Source organism: Saccopteryx bilineata, chromosome 1, assembly GCF_036850765.1.
Source record: "Saccopteryx bilineata isolate mSacBil1 chromosome 1, mSacBil1_pri_phased_curated, whole genome shotgun sequence".
Lineage (NCBI taxonomy): Eukaryota > Metazoa > Chordata > Mammalia > Chiroptera > Emballonuridae > Saccopteryx > Saccopteryx bilineata.
The window spans coordinates 24,822,270-24,836,039 of record NC_089490.1 but is presented as its reverse complement, the minus strand read 5'-3'; the positions used below and the strand labels follow the sequence as shown (position 1 = coordinate 24,836,039).

The following is a 13,770-nucleotide window of genomic DNA, read 5'->3' as shown; positions in this document are numbered from 1 at the left end:
CAAATCATATATATACAAAAAGGAAAGCAAGACTGATACTAAAAATTAAAGCTTTAAACCAAAAAATACGAATAAACTCAAAGAAGTGTAGCCTGACCAGGCGGTAGTGCAGTGGATAGAGTGAAGGACTGGGACACAGAGGACCCATGTTCAAAATCCCAAGGTCGCCGGCTTGAGCATGGGCTCATCTGATTTGAGCAAAGCTCACCAGCCTGAACCCAAGGTCACTGGCTTGAGCAAAGGGTCATTTTGTCTGCTGTAGCCCCCCATCAAGGCACATATGAGAAAGCAATCAATGAACAACTAAGGTACTGCAATGAAAAATTGATGCTTCTCATCTTTCTTACTTCCTGTCTGTCTGTCCCTATCTGTCCCTCTCTCTGTCTCTATCACAAGAAAAAACAACAAACCTCAAAGAAGTATATCTTTTTTTCTTTTTGGTATTCTTCCGAAGTTGGAAACGGAGAGGCAGTCAGACAGACTCCTGCATGCATGCGCCCGACCGGGATCCACCCAGCATGCCCACCAGGGGGCGATGCTCTGCCCATCTTGGGGCGTTGCTCTGCCTCAATCAGAGCCATTCTAGCGCCTGAGGCAGAGGCCACAAAGCCATCCTCAGCACCCGGGCCAACTTTGCTCCAATGGAGCCTTGGCTGCAGGAGGGGAAGAGAGAGACAGAGAGGAAGGAGAGGGGGAGGGGTGGAGAAGCAGATGGGTGCATCTCCTGTGTGCCCTGGCTGGGAATCGAACCCGGGACTCCTGCACACCAGGCCAACACTCTACCACTGAGCCAACAGGCCAGGGCCAAAGAAGTATATCTTTAAGCTATCTCTGCTCCCAAGTTATACTTAAACAAGTCACAAAACGTGCTTAAGAAGGATAAAAAACACATAAGCAGAAAAAAACAAAAGACTAGTATTTACAATAACATTAAACCCTGGCTGGGAGCGTTATCCAATGCCAAGATTGTGGGTTTGAACCAGTCAGGTCATATACAAGAAATCAACCAATGAGTACATAAATAAGTGGAATAACAAATTGATGCTTCCCTCCCTCCTTCTCTCTCAAAATTAATTAAAATAAAAGAGCACTATAGCAAGTTAATGAGAAAATGAACAAGAATGCAATAGAAAAACGGAAATATCTGAACAAACCTATATACACACAAGAAAAGAAATTTAAATGGCCATTAAATCTGAAAAGATGATGAACTTAATTAATAATTAGGAAAATGAAACAATGAAAACTGGTGGCCCTGGCTCGTTTGCTCAGTGGTAAGCATCGGCCCGGCATGTGGATGTCCTGGGTTCGATTCCTGGCCAGGGCACACAGAAGAAGTGCCCATCTGCTTCCCCACCCCTCCCCCTCTCGCTTCTCTCTCTCTTCTCCTCTCCTCCTGCAGCCATGGCTTGATTAGAGTGAGTTGACCTCAAGCACTGAGGATGGCTCCATGGCCTCTGCCTCAGGTGCTAGAATGGCTCTGGGTGCAACAGAACAAGGGCCCCAGATGGGCATAGCATCGCCCCCTAGTGAACTTGCTGGGTGGATGCAGGAGTCTGTCTCTGTCTCACCCCCTCTCACTTAAAAAAAAAAAAAAAAAAATGGTGATACTACTATAGATATGTAATATTAGGCTCCCTGTCTCTTCCCTCCTCCCCTCCAAAATCTGTTAGATTCAAATGGTAGTGAAAATTTGAGAAAGGTACTCTTCTTTCACTACTGGCAGAAGTTTAAATTGGTATTACATAGTGAGAAATCTAACAAAATTTAGTAGATGAGCATGTGCATACCCTAGGCCAGTGGTCGACAAACTCATTAGTCAACAGAGCCAAATATCAACAGTACAACGATTGAAATTTCTTTTGAGAGCCAAATTTTTTAAACTTAAACTATATAGGTAGGTACATTCTTTATCGAGGGAGCGCCCGCATGTGGTATTTTGTGGAAGAGCCACACTCAAGGGGTCAAAGAGCTGCATGTGGCTCACAAGCCACAGTTTGCCAACCACTGCCCTAGGATGCAGCAATTTCTCTACTATGTATGCAGTATTTATCAATCACTTATTAGCTAACTAGTGTTATAAAACATGTTGTGGCACCCTGACCAGGCAGTGGCGCAATGGACAGAGCATCAACTGGGGACACTGAGGACCCAGGTTCGAAACCCCGAGGTTGCTAGCATGAGTGCAGGCTCACCAGCTTGAGTGGGGGATTGCTGGCCTGAGAGTGGGATCACAGACATGATCCCATGATTGTTTGGCTTGGGCCCAAGGCACTGGCTTGAGCAAGAGTTCACTGGCTCAGCTCGAGTCCCCTGGTCAAGACACATATGAGAGGCAATCAATGAACAGCTGAAGTGATGCAACTATGAGTTGATTCTTTTTTTTTTTTTCTTTTTTTTTTTTTACAGAGACAGAGAGAGAGTCAGAGAGAGGGATAGACAGGAATGAAGAGATGAGCAGCGTCAATTATTAGTTTTTTGTTGTGCATTTCAACACCTTAGTTGTTCATTGATTGCTCTCTCATATGTGCCTTGACCACGGGTCTCCAGCAGATGGAGCAACCCCTTGCTCGAGCCAGCGACCCTGGGTCCAAGCTGGTGAGCTTTTTGCTCAAACCAGATGAGCCCCCGCTCAAGCCGGTGACCTCGGGGTCCTGAACCTGGGTCCTCCGCATCCCAGTCCAATGCTCTATTCACTGCGCCACCGCCTGGTCAGGCGAGTTCTTTTTTAACCCCCCCCCCCTTCGACTCAGGTCCAGGCCGATGCCTTATCTACTGCGCCACCACAGGTCAGGCAGTATCATTCTTTTTCTGTTCCAGAATCCAATACAGGATACCACAATGCATTTGGTCTTCATGTCTCCTTAGTCCCCTCCCCTCTGGTCAACATCAGTTTTAGTCTTTCTTTACTTTCCATGGCCTTGAAATTTTTGAAGAGTACGGGTCAGGTATTTTGTAGAATGCTGCTCAATTTAGGTTTGTCTGATGTTTTTTCTCAAGTTTGGAATGGGGTAATGGGTTTATGCCTGACCTACTTCACAGAGGTAAAGGAGATATATATTATCAACTTAATTTATAACTCATGTTAGCCTTTCCACTCGCTGAAGGTTCTATCTGGCAGGTCTCTCCATTGGACAGTCACTGTTTTTTTCTTCCACCTACTCTTGAGTCCAGCCCACATCTGAGGGATGACTCTGAAGGGGCAGAGGTTGAGTTGTAAGGGTGTAGGGAGAAGTATCGACACATCTTTAGAATGACTTTGTAGATTTATCCCTTCCCCCCATTTATTTACTTACTGAAGCATTTTTTTGTATCAGCACAGGCTCAGGTATATTTCTGTTTTACTCTGGATAATAATCACACAGCAGGTCACTTTGCTGCTCACCCTGCTCCAGCTCCGGGCACGGGGAATCTTTCAGGCTGGCCCCTGTGCTGCTCTGACATGGGTCCATCGTTTTGCTTTTTCGAGCACTTCCTTAGCATCTGTCACTACTAGATGCTCTAGTGTCATCTTGTATTTTCCTTGCTCCAGCCCTAAAATTATGTATTTCACCAAGGAAGCCTGCTTTTATTTATTGTAGAATAAAATATATATTTAATATTTTATTTATTGATTTTAGAGAGGAGAGAGAGAAAGAGAAAAAGGTGGAGGAAAAGTGGGAAGCAGTAGTAGCTGCTTCTTTTTTTTTTTTTTTTTTTCCATTTTTCTGAAGCTGGAAACAGGGAGAGACAGTCAGACAGACTCCCGCATGCGCCCGACCGGGATCCACCCGGCACGCCCACCAGGGGCGGTGCTCTGCCCCCCAGGGGGCGATGCTCTGCCCATCCTGGGCATCGCCATATTGCGACCAGAGCCACTCTAGCGCCTGAGGCATAGGCCACAGAGTCATGCCCAGCGCCCGGGCCATCTTTGCTCCAATGGAGCCTTGGCTGCGGGAGGGGAAGAGAGAGACAGAGAGGAAAGCGCGGCGGAGGGGTGGAGAAGCAAATGGGCGCTTCTCCTATGTGCCCTGGCCGGGAATCGAACCCGGGTCCTCCGCACGCTAGGCCGACGCTCTACCGCTGAGCCAACCGGCCAGGGCAGTAGCTGCTTCTGATATGTGCCTCAACCAGGAAGCCCAGGGTTTCGAACCGGCAACCTCAACGTTCCAGGTTGATGATGCTTTTCCACTGTGCCACCACAGGTCAGGCTGGAGAATAATACTTAGAAATCAAGATCTGGGTATCTACTGGCATGTCACAGCTTCTAGACCCTCTCAGCAGAAAGAGCTGAGAAGTAGATGTATGTGTACTAACTCAAACATAAACACACATATAAAATTATTTCCATATGTATCTGCACATATTGTAAACTAAATATGAGTTCATACTGATGTCTCCAACTCTCAATTCTGTGGCTAATTTTTAATCCCAGACTGAGCTTCCCTCTAATACCTAGCATACTCAAATTGTGTCTTCTTTTAGCAGGTAGTTCAATAAACTCAAGTTCTAGTATTAGCTGTACTGAAACAGGACTGTAAAATACATGTCAAAATGAAGTCCCACAATAGGTCATCTCCAGTGTTGAACTATATACCAGCATACAATTGGAACTGCATAAAGCCAGTGTTCTCTTACTTCAATATTCACTGACCCTTGAACGACACGCATTTGAATATAACTTGAACAGTGCAGGTCCACTTAAACACACATTTTTTTTCAATAAGTACTATAAAAGTATGTTCTCTTCCTTATGATTTAGTAATAACATTCTGTTTTCTCTAGCTTGCTTTGTTATAAGCATGCAGTCCTGGATTATAGTTCAGATTCTGTGTATTATATTAGCTATGGGTCTGACTAGATGTAGGAATTATTCTGTATCCTGTTTATGGAGGTGGTTCATAAGATGCTTATATGCGTATGTTAAAACTCATAGATATGGGCCCTGGCCGGTTGGCTCAGTGGTAGAGCGTCAGCCTGGCGTGCAGAAGTCCCGGGTTCGATTCTCAGCCAGGGCACACAGGAGAAGCGCCCATCTGCTTCTCCACCCCTCCCCCTCTCCTTCCTCTCTGTCTCTCTCTTCCCCTCCCGCAGCCAAGGCTCCACTGGAGCAAAGATGGTCCGGGCGCTGGGGATGGCTCCTCGGCCTCTGCCTCTGTCCCAGGCGCTAGAGTGGCTCTGGCTGCAACAGAGCAACGCCCGGAGGGGCAGAGCCCCCTGGTGGGCGTGCCGGGTGGATCCCGGTCGGGCGCATGTGGGAGTCTGTCTGACTGCCTCTCTCCGTTTCCGGCTTCAGAAAAATACAGAAAAAAACCCCCCCAAAAAAACCTCATAGATATGTAAGCCTAAAAAACTGAATTCTGACCTGTGGTGGCGCAGTGGATAGAGCGTCGACCTGGAAATGCTGAGGTCGCCAGTTCGAAACCCTGGGCTTGCCTGGTCAAGGCACATATGGGAGTTGATGCTTCCAGCTCCTCCCCCCTTCTCTCTCTCTGTCTCTCTTCTCTCTCTCTGTCTCTCTCTCTCTGTCCTCTGTAAGATGAATAAAAAAAAAATTTTTTTTTTAAAAAGTCTGGGATTAAAAAAAAAAACAACTGAATTCTGTATGTAAATTTTTAATAGTAAAAGTACCCACTTTGTATGCATTTCCCTGTACCTAAATTTTGCATTACCTAAAAATAAACATTGTAAACAAAAAAATAAATAAAATAAAAATTTAAAAATCACTTAACCTCTCAGTCTATGCCACCATATTTATACTGGAGCTATCATCTGCCTGACTTACTTCACAAGACTTTTGAAGGCTCAAATAAGAATTTCTTTATTTATTTTAATGAGGTGAGAGAGAAAGAGAGAGAAGGGGGGAGGAGCAGGAAGCATCAACTCCCATATGTGCCTTGACCAGGCAAGCCCAGGGTTTCTAACCAGCAACCTCAGCATTGCAGGTCAACGCTTTATCCACTGCGCCACCATAGGTCAGGCTCAAATAAGAATTTCATAGCAAAACTTCTTGTAAATTATGAAGTGCTACCCACATGCACACTATTACTTATTTATTAAAAAGACAGACAGGTAGACACATACAGATACATACAGACACACAGTATTGTTATCTACCAGGACACCAAGAAACAAGGACATCTATCATGAAGATACTTGGATCTCTAGTTTTTAAAATTCTGCAAAGTGAAAATTCTTTTAAAACATATTAGTTACATATATATCTGTATAACATTCATTAAGTTATAATGTTAAAGATTAAATCTCATTAAGCAACAGCTAAAAGTTTAACTGAAAATACTTACCCTAACAAAATTGTCAGGAAACATTCCCCTTCTTCCATTGAGTTCTCCTTCCAGCCATCCTTCCTCCTGCAGTTTCCTCACATTCCTGATGATCTCCCCAACTCGAATAGTTAACTCATCATCATGTACAGCGTCATAGTCAAACTCCACAATATAGTCAACTAAAAATGAAAAAAGTAAATTAATGTCTAAAACTTAACTCATAAGATACTATTAACCATATTACTAATCTAAGGAGCCTGTTTAACAACAATTAATATTACAAACAGATCAAGGCTTACCTCAATGATTTAAAATATTTGGCTACATCAGCAAATTTCTTGATTATCTTAGTATAAAGCATAGTACAACTTTTAAGTAGAAGGCTCAATACAATGTATATAATTCATGTCATCAGTTGCTCTTATACTTACATACTTTTTGTGTTTAGGGAAAGACAAATTCTAAGTTGTTTCCCGTGATCCCATCCTTTGACACAATGACTATGTCCTTGTGTAATCCCCTCTTCTTCAATGTGAACACGACCTGACTTCTAACCAACAGAATATGACAAACAGGATGTACTGAATGTGACGACCTAAGAGTATAATGTCCAGGTTCCTGGGGAACTCATTTGCTGGCTTTGGAGATGCAAGCTGCTATGCTGTGAGCTGGCCCGTGGCAAGGGCCATGTGCAAGCATCTGAGGGAGGTCTACAGCTGAAAGCCAGAAAAACACTGAGGTCCACATTCCAACAGCCCGCAGGGAACTGAATGATGCCAGTGGAAAGCCCAAACCTAAACAACACCTTGACTGCTAAGTCACAAAATCACTGAGATAATACATGGACATTTTGAGAGAGAAGGAAGAAACAGGTAGAAACGAGAGACAGAAAGAAGCATCAACTCAGTTGTGCATCCACTGAATGCTTTTCAGATGTGCCCTGACCAGGGTTCAAACCTGTGACCCGGGATCAAACTGGCGACCATGGGATCAAACCTGTGACCTTGGCACTCTGGGACGACAATCTATCTACTATGACACTGGCCAAGGCACAACTGTACATTGTTTAAACTGCTAAGTTTGCCCTGGCCAGATAGCTCGGCTGGTTAGAGTGCCACCTCGACACGCAAACTGCTAAGGTTGTGGCAATATTGTTACAGAACGATATAAAATGAGTACCCTCTAAATGAAGGTTAATAAGGATCCATTTTTTACCTCCTTTTAAGATTTTAGATTAAAGAACATGATTTATGCATACCATTAATATTTTATAGGTCTCAATAAAAAAAAGCAGTAACTGATTTCCTACTCAGATAGCAGACTAGCCATACCTCCATTCATCTTTCTTCCTCCCATAAAAATAAGATCGTATACATGCAAAACCTACAACAAAAAAAGGAAAAGGGAATGGGCACATGGTCGGCTGCCAAACGAATAGCTATTCCCAAACCGAATCCCCGCCTTCCCTTCTCACTGAACCTAACTGTTCAGGTATTGGGAGACCCTGTACTTTTACAAGTGAGACTTCTCTCAGTCCTAGGGGGTCGATTCTTGACTAGTCAAGACCAGTACTTCTCAAATACTAATGTATAATCAAGTCTTCTTATTTTCTTGCAGAAGCCATCTTGTTGACTTAGAGGATCTTGTTTCAATGCAGACTGTAATTAAGTAGATCCCAGGACACCTAATGCTGCTGGTCAAAGAGGCAAAGGTCTAAAGATAGCTGATTTGTAATAGTTACACATACACACACACACACATTCTCTGATGGGTTTTCAAATATGCATGTGATGGATGGATTCTGACCAATAAGATGTGAGCAAGAGGCCCTGGCCAGTTGGCTCAGTGGTAGAGCGTTGGCCTGGCATGCGGGAGTCCCAGGTTTGATTCCCGGCCAGGGCACACAGGAGAAGCACCCATTTGCTTCTCCACCCCTCCCCCTCTCCTTCCTCTCTGTCTCTCTCTTCCCCTCCCGCAGCCAAGGCTCCACTGGAGCAAAGTTGGCCCGGGCGCTGAGGATGGCTTTGTGGCCTCTGCCTCAGGCGCTAGAATGGCTCTGGTTGCAACAGAGCATTGCCCCCCTGGTGGGCATGCCGGGTGGATCCCAGTTGGGCGCATGTGGGAGTCTGTCTGACTCCTCCCCGTTTCCAACTTCAGAAAAATACACATACACACACAAAAAGATGTGAGCAAGAGTTTTGGAAAGGTTTTATTTCACCTTAAATATGAAACATAAAGAAGGAATGTCCTCCTGCAGACTTTGGATGCTCTTCAGTGAGAACGTAATGCCCAAAACTGCTATAACTATTTGATAAGATAATGAACAGGTATGATTAGGATGAAAGAAAAGAAAGATGAAAGTGGGCCCTGGCCAGTTGGCTCAGTGGATAAAGTGCTGGTCTGAAACATGAATGCCCTGGGTCAGATTTCTGGTCAGGGCACACAGGAGAAGCGACCATCTGCTTTTTGCCCCTTCCCTTTCCCCTTCTCTCCCTCTCCCCCTCCTGCAGCCAGTGGCTCAATTGGTTCAAACAGCCCCGGTGCTGAGGATAGATAGCTCAGCTGGTCCCAGCTTAGCATCAGGTGCTAAAAATAGCTTAGTTGATTAAAGCATCAGCTCCAGTCAGGGGTTGCTGGGTGGATCCCAGTCGAGGTACATGCGGGAATGTATCTCACTATCACCCTCCTCTCACTTAAAAAAAAAAAAAGAAAGATGAAAGTGAGTTTGATTTTCGCTAAATTAACCAACCCCAGAATTATAATACCTTGCTGTTGAAGTAGCTTTAGCTTAACATTTATGTGTATTTTAGTCAGTATTTCTATCTGCAGCTGGAAACATCCCAACCTTAGGAAGAAGCCAGCTAGGTATTTTTTTTAATTTGTGAAAACAGATCTATAATTAATAAAGCCAGGATAGGAAGCTCAGAGAACTTAAGTATAAATGAGATACCAACCTGCTCTGCAGAACTCCAGAAAGGCTAGAAATTCAGAAATGGACAGCTCATGGGAAATATAGAACTGAAAATAGGGAAATTAATCTTCATATGAAAGAGCTGACACTAATCAACCACAATAGCTTGAAGACAATAATGGTAAGTAAGCAGGCACTTTTCTGCTAAGGCAAAAAACTAAAGGGCTACACTTAAACACACACACATAGTTTGGGGAAACCAGTATATCTACTAAGGATGAGTGCTGGTTTTTTAAAGAAGTAACTATTGATTTCCAAAACTTAAAGGTCTGCAGAGCCATGGGCAGCTCCCCACCTACTAAAATAAAACTCTAAGTCTCAAAAACAAACAAACAAAAACCTCCAAATCTTATCAACACAGAGTTCCTAATCACCTTTTTACTAAAAGGGACCAGAAATCCTTGAGAATATGGGCAATTCTATGGCTAAGACAGGAAAAGTACAAAATAAGCATGGGACATAAGAGTTGTGCCAGAAAGCAAAGAAGGTCCCAAGAAAAGATGATGTGATGCCAAAGAACAGAGAAGTAATATTAAGAAGGCTCCTATTGGCCATATCAGGAAAACTTTGAGCATCAAAATAAGTAATGACAGTAACAATATACTCCACTGAATAAAGTCAGAAACCATGAGCCATACATAGATAAATAAATGTTAATTTCTTAAATTCTATGGTTAGTAGGAAAAGGTCCTGGTTTGTAGAAAATACGTACTAAAATATTCAGAAAAAAACTTATCAGTCAGGAAAAAACTTCTTTGTGCTGTACTTCTAACATTTCTACAAGATTATTTAAAAGTTTTAAAAATTTGAACCAAAGTCACCGATGTTGGTTGCAGTTAACTTCTTCCAAACTCCTGTTGATGCTGATATTTTGACTTCTTCCCATGAATTAAGAATGTTTCTAATGACATCTAAAATGAATTATTTCCAGAAGGTTCCAACTTACTTTGCCCAGCTCCATCAGAACAACCACTATCCATGGCAGCTATATATAGCCTTACAAAAGGTACTCCTTAAGTATTAATTAAGACTTGAAAGTCAAAATTACTCCTTGACAGCCCTAGCCAGGTGGTTCAGTGGATAAAGTGTCAACCTGGTATGCCAGAGGCTGCGGGTTTAATCCCTGGTCAAAGCACCTATTAAAAGCAATCAATGAGCCCTGGCCGGTTGGCTCAGCGGTAGAGCGTCGGCCTAGCGTGCGGAGGACCCGGGTTCGATTCCTGGCCAGGGCACACAGGAGAAGCGCCCATTTGCTTCTCCACCCCTCCGCCGCACCTTCCTCTCTGTCTCTCTCGTCCCCTCCCGCAGCCAAGGCTCCATTGGAGCAAAGATGGCCTGGGCGCTGGGGATGGCTCTGTGGCCTCTGCCCCAGGCGCTAGAGTGGCTCTGGTCGCAACATGGCGACGCCCAGGATGGGCAGAGCATCGCCCCCTGGTGGGCAGAGCGTCGCCCCTGGTGGGCGTGCCAGGTGGATCCCGGTCGGGCGCATGCGGGAGTCTGTCTGACTGTCTCTCCCTGTTTCCAGCTTCAGAAAAATGAAAAAAAAAAAAAAAAAGCAATCAATGAGGCCCTGGCCGTTTGGCTCAGTGGTAGAGCGTTGGCCTGGCGTGCAGAAGTCCCGGGTTGGATTCCAAGCCAGGGCACACAGGAGAAGCGCCCATCTGCTTCTCCACCCCTCCCCCTCTCCTTCCTCTGTCTCTCTCTTCCCCTCCCGCAGCCAAGGCTCCATTGGAGCAAAGATGGCCCGGGTGCTGGGGATGGCTCCTTGGCCTCTGCCCCAGGCGCTACAGTGGCTCTGGTCACAACAGAACGACGCCCCGGAGGGGCAGAGCATCGCCCCCTGGTGGGCAGAGTGTCGCCCCCTGGTGGGTATGCCGGGTGGATCCCGGTTGGGCACATGCGGGAGTCTGTCTCTCCACGTTTCCAGCTTCAGAAAAATACAAAAAAAAAAAAAAAAAAAAGCAATCAATGAGTACACAACTAAGTGGAACAAGTTGATGCTTCTCTCTCTCTCTCTCTCTCTCTCTCTCCCCCCTCCCCCACTCCATCAATGGGGAAAAAGATTTTTTTTAATTACTCCTTGACCCATGGGCTACCTACTAGATGAACATGTGTTTTTATGTCTGCAAGTACATTAATCTCATTGTACATCTCCATCAGAAGTCTTGGGTAACAAGGTGCATTGTGAATGAGCAGTAGTAATTTAAAAGAAATTTTTTTCTGAGCAGTATGTCTCAATAATGGGCTGAAAATATTCAGTAAACCATGTTGTAAACAGATATGTCATCCAGGTTTCATTGTTCCTTTTATAGAGCACAGGCAGAGTTAGCATAATTCTTAAGGGCCCTAGAATTTTTATTTATTTATTTTTTGGTATTTTTTGGAAGTGAGAAGCAGTGTGTGGGACGGGGAGCCAGACAGACTCCCGCATACACTTGACTGGGATCCACCCGGCATGCCCACCAGGGGGCGATGCTCAGCCCCTCTGGGGCATTGCTCCAATGCAATGGGAGCCATTCTTAGTGCCGGGGTCAACTTTGCTCCAGTGGAGCCTTGGCTGTGGGAGGGGAAGAGATAGAAGGGAGAGGGGGAAGGGTAGAGAAACAGATGGGCACTTCTCCTGTGTGCCCTGGCCGGAAATTGAACCCGAGACTTCCACACGCCTGGCAGACGCTCTACCACTGAGCCAGCCGGCCAGGGCTGAGGGCCCTAGAATTTTTATAATAGTAAATGACCAATGACTTCAGCTTAAAGTCACCTGCTGCTTTAGCTCCTAACAAGAGTCATAGGCACTGACTTCTCTTTATTAAAAACCTAGATGGCATCTTGTTCCAATACAAAGTTCCTTCATGTACATGGAAAAATCTGTTGTTTATATAACCAATCTTCATTAATTACCTTAGCTAGATCTCTGGATAATTTGCTATAAAGCTTCTACATCTGCACTTGCTGCTTCACCTTGCTCCTTTGTTATGAAAGATGGCTTCTTTCCTTAAACTTCATGACCCACCACTGGCATCAAACTTCTCTTCTGCAGCTCCCTCACCTCTCTCAGCCTTCAGGGAACTGGAGAGCTAGGGACTGGTTCTGAGTTAGGCTTCCACTTGAAAGAATGTTATGGCTGGTTTGGTCTTCTATCCAGATCACTAAAACTTTGTCCATTACATCAGTAAGGTTGTTTTCGCTTTTTTTTATCATTTGTGTGTTCACTTGAGTAGCAATTTTAATTTCCTTCAAGAACTCTTCCTTTGCATTCATAATGTGGCAAACTAGCACAAGAGGAATAGCTTTCGGCGTATCCTGGCTTTCAAAATGCCTTCCTTACTAAGCTGAATCATTTCTAGCCTTCGTTTTAAAACGAAAGACAGCCTGACCAAGCGGTGGGACTGGGACGCTGAGGACTCAGGTTGGAAACCTCAAGGTCACCAGTTTAAGTGTGGGCTCATCAGGCTTGAGTGCAGGTTCACTGGCTTGAGCATGGGATCACAGACATGATTTCATGGTCACTTTGGGCTTGAGCCCAAAGGTCGCTTGATTAAGCAAGGGATCACTGGCTCAGCTGGAGCCCCCCCGCCCCTAGTCAAAGCCATACGAGAAAGCAATCAACGAACTAAAATGCCCCAACAAGTTGATGCTTCTCATCTCTCTTCCTTCCTATCTGTCTGTCCCTTTCTTTCTTTCTCACTACTCTTGCTAAAAAATAAGAAGAGGCCCTGGCAAGTTGGCTTAGTGATAGAGTGTCAGCCCAGCGTGTGGATGTCCCAGGTTTGATTCCTGGTCAAGCCACACAGGAGAAGTGACCATCTGCTTCTCATCCCCTCATTCTCTCCCTTCTCTCCCTCTTCCCCTCCCACAGCCAGTGGCTCAACTGGTTCAAGTGTTGGCCCCAGGCACTTGAGGATAGCTCTGTTGGTCTGAGCTAGTCAGCCTCAGGTGCTAAAAATAGCTTGGTTGGTTCCAGTATCAGTCTTAGAAGGGGTTGCAGGTGGCTCCCCTTCAAGACGCCCGAGAGAGTCTGTCTCACAATTTCCCCTCCTCTCACTTAAATAAATAAAAAGAATGTGGTTATCACTAAAATAACTGAGTATAATAATGCTAAACAGCCTGAACAGGCAGTGGTGCAATGGATAGAGCATCAGACTGGGATGCAGAGGACCCAGGTTTGAAACACTGAGGTCACCAGTTTGAACAAGGGGTCACTGTTTGCTGTAGCCCCCCACCCCCATCAAGGCACATATGAGAAAGCAATCAATGAACAACTAAGGTGCCTCAACGAAGAATTGATGCTTCTCATCTCTCTCCCTTCCAGTCTGCTGTTCCTATCTGTCCCTCTCTGTCTCTGTCACACACACACATAATAATAATAATAATAATAATAATGCTAAACAAAAAAAACCACAATAGTTTCAGCTCCAACATGTAAAAAGCTAAACAAACTGAAAATCAATGACTTTCCTTGGACCCATCAGAGAACTGAAGACAAAGGCAAACCATCACTTCAAGTTATGGAGAGCATGACCTGTGGTGGCGCAG

General features: G+C 44.8%; 1 protein-coding gene across 2 annotated transcripts in view; it reads right to left on the bottom strand.

Annotated features, from left to right (window-relative positions):
* Positions 1–13,770, bottom strand: part of CD2AP (CD2 associated protein) — a 110,516-nt gene that overhangs the window by 80,788 nt on the left and 15,958 nt on the right. The window contains exons 1-2 of one of the 2 annotated variants that reach the window (XM_066252244.1): positions 7,598–7,644; positions 6,285–6,445 (exon numbers count right to left, since the gene is read on the bottom strand). In XM_066252244.1, the coding sequence (XP_066108341.1) occupies positions 6,285–6,445; positions 7,598–7,622 (186 nt within the window). In that variant the 5' untranslated portion in view covers positions 7,623–7,644. Of the gene's footprint in view, positions 1–6,284; positions 6,446–7,597; positions 7,645–13,770 lie in introns of those variants that run through there. The other variant, XM_066252252.1, reaches the window with a different exon arrangement.